Source organism: Microtus ochrogaster, chromosome 18, assembly GCF_000317375.1.
Source record: "Microtus ochrogaster isolate Prairie Vole_2 chromosome 18, MicOch1.0, whole genome shotgun sequence".
NCBI lineage: Eukaryota > Metazoa > Chordata > Mammalia > Rodentia > Cricetidae > Microtus > Microtus ochrogaster.
Window position 1 is genome coordinate 46,886,755 of NC_022020.1, and position 2,932 is coordinate 46,889,686.

Sequence of the window (2,932 nt, forward strand, 5' to 3'; positions counted from 1 at the left end):
AGACAGACAGACAGACAGACAGACAGACTGAGAGGAGCCTGGTGGTGAGGGTTGTAGTTTCCAGTGTGGCGATCAGGGTTGACCTCATTCTGGAGTCGGCCTTTGTGAGAAGACTTGAGGATGGAGAGCATTAGACAAGTGGATATTTAGGGAAGAGCACTCCAGATCATGCGTCACGTTGCCAGAGAAATAGCAGGAAGGTGGGTGTGGCCTGAATAGAGGGCTCTGGCATATATGGAGGGCATGAGGTCAGGGTAGAAATGGAGGAAGGATGGAGGGGGGTACTTGGGTGAGTGCTTGTGGGCTTGGTACAGCTTTGGCTTCCATTGCGACTGAAATGAAGGATTTGTGCACAGAAATGACAGGATAAAGACTTAACGATTTATCAATTAGCTTTCTAAAACTAAATCTATTTGAAAAACAAAATTTAGCATCTTGGTTGTAGATGTAAACTCAGTGTCATAGGACATAAATATAAAACAACCACTAAAGTAAAATCAGGAAAACAAAACAAAACAAAACAAAGCAATGCTGTCAAAGTCTAGCTTCATGAGCCTAGCTGCCCAGGGCCCTGGTCTCTGGACCTGTTCTCTCTTTGTTAAGGGAAGAGCAAGTCTCAGACTGATGTTAGAGACAGACTCTGAGCCTTGCCCTTTGAAGTTCCAGAGAGGAAGCTGTCACTTTTCACACTGTGGCTCCTGGTATATAACATTCCCCCTGTAGTCTCCTGCCTTGGGGAAATTCTGGAGCAAGTCCTCTGAGGTCTCTTCTGATCACCCCACTCCCTGACCCTGTACTTTCTGGCTGTTCAGTTCCTGTCCATGTGCTGGAGCTGAGTGAGAGCCACCCTGCCAACGGGGAGCAGACAATCCGCTGTCGTGGCCAGGGCATGCCTCAGCCAAACGTCACCTGGTCTACCTGCAGAGACCTCAAAAGGTGAGCATACCTGAGCCTCAGCCTTCCCGAACACCCTCATCTGCCTAGAATGACCCAGTGCACGGTAATCCAGACCAGACTTTTCTCCTGAGAGGTCCAGGCCACATCTTAGACCAGTCCTCTGCTTTCCTGGAGATACTGTGCATAACCTAATTAGCTCCTTTTCTTATCTTGACCCTGAGCCATCCTCAGCCCTGGAAGGTACAGGGTCTGGCCCCTAGAGGTGTCTAATTCATCCAGTAGTTGTTCTATCCCTAGTACATAGACATAGGATGAGTTCAGGGTTTGCCTCTAACCCTGATACACTGGTTAACCTTGAGGGTCAAATGAGTGAATTTTGCTATTGAGGAGTCTCAGTTCTGGAGTACTAGCACCCCCTGCTGGTCCATCTAGACAACACAGTAGGAACCTGCTTAAGAACCAAGCGGTCATAGAAATGAAACATCCTTCTCTATACACCACTCAGTGTACAGCCTGCTTTGAGCCTCGGTTCCCCCATCTGCAAAGGGGAACTAAGAGAGGATGCGAGCTATTGCCCCTGTGTCTCCTAGCAGGTGTCCGCGAAAACTGCCACCCATACCCTTGGGGAACGGTTCCAAGGAGGAGAACCAGGTAGAGACTAACGTGACTTTCTGGGAGGAGGAACGGGTATATGAGGTGGTGAGCACGCTGCGCCTGCGTCACGTGGATCAGCCGCTGTCAGTACGCTGCATGCTGCAGAACTCGATGGGCAGAGATTCGCAGGAGGTCACCGTGGTACCACATTGTGAGTGTCCCAGCTTTGGGTTGTTCTGATGACCTTTCACCCTTTCCTTGGTCCTGCTATGCCGAGCCTGCATGCCCAAAGTGGGTCAAGTCAGCATGCTCACAAAGCCCATAGGAACATAACAAAAGCCACCAGAGTATGTTCCTACGCACATCACAACGTATTATGTGGGCACAAGTGCACAAACACAGTCTATACAGAACAGACATGAAAAGCATTGATTCATGCGTAGGAAATGAACTGGTATGCATGATACATGATGTAAGCATGATGTAAACATGATGTAAACATGAGTGAGCTGATCTTGGGACTTGGGCATACACCCTTCATGTGCACATGCAATCTGTGCTGAGGATGCTTAATCCCTAGAGAACACATATGTTAGCATGTGCTCCTGCAAGCACAATACTGTCCGTGTATATAAAACTGCAGGGTATACTTTTGTAAGCTGTGTATATAAGCCTGCCCAAATCTAAGACTTGTATGTAATCCATGAAATGAATATCTACACACAGGTACATGTGGGAGTACAATCCCCATACATGTGTATAAACCATGCATGTACAAACCTTGTGCATGTGTGAAAATTGGCATGGTACATATCTGCACTCACATAGTTGCAACATATAAAACATTAAAAAGTATTGAGCACAAGTCTGTAGACACACACCTCCAGAAAATGTGTACAGCAGGTCCACATATGTGTATGGTTATTGCACATATAAACAGTGCTTGCCAGAGTCCAGATGTGTGTGTCCACTCATCCCTGCCCGCACACGTGTGTGCATGCTTCATCACTCACCTATTTCCTGCTCAGTAAGTTATGGGGACCCAAACTCATAGTACACAGGAGGCCAACAAAGGAGTAAACCAGCCTCCAGGAAGCAGCCCCAAGAGAGAAGAAGCTCTATGCTAACCGTCGGGTTGGGGAAGTACCCCAGGAAAAAGAAGCTTTACATCAAATGTTGAAAGATGGCTAATGTTAGCCTGGGAGGGGTGGTGTTGCAGTCAAGGACGCCTGTGGAAAAGCCTAGAGGTAGATTAGTTTCTGAGAAGTTCAAGGAAACAAGACCGTCTGGAAGGCAAGCTGTATGTGGATCTGAGGCAGGGGAAGTAATAGGGAAGGAAGTGGTAAGGAGTGGGGATACAGGATACAGAAGTCAGAAAAATCAGAGCTTCAAAAGGCATTTCACACACACACACACACACACACACACACACACACACGCA

At 47.6% G+C, this 2,932-nt stretch overlaps 1 protein-coding gene across 1 annotated transcript in view; it reads left to right on the plus strand.

Annotated features, from left to right (window-relative positions):
- Pdgfrb (platelet derived growth factor receptor beta) overlaps positions 1–2,932 on the plus strand; it is a 39,106-nt gene that overhangs the window by 21,493 nt on the left and 14,681 nt on the right. Inside the window, exons 9-10 of the mRNA XM_026783370.1 lie at positions 813–936; positions 1,491–1,702. Coding sequence (XP_026639171.1) covers positions 813–936; positions 1,491–1,702 — 336 coding nt within the window. The remainder of the gene's footprint in view (positions 1–812; positions 937–1,490; positions 1,703–2,932) is intronic.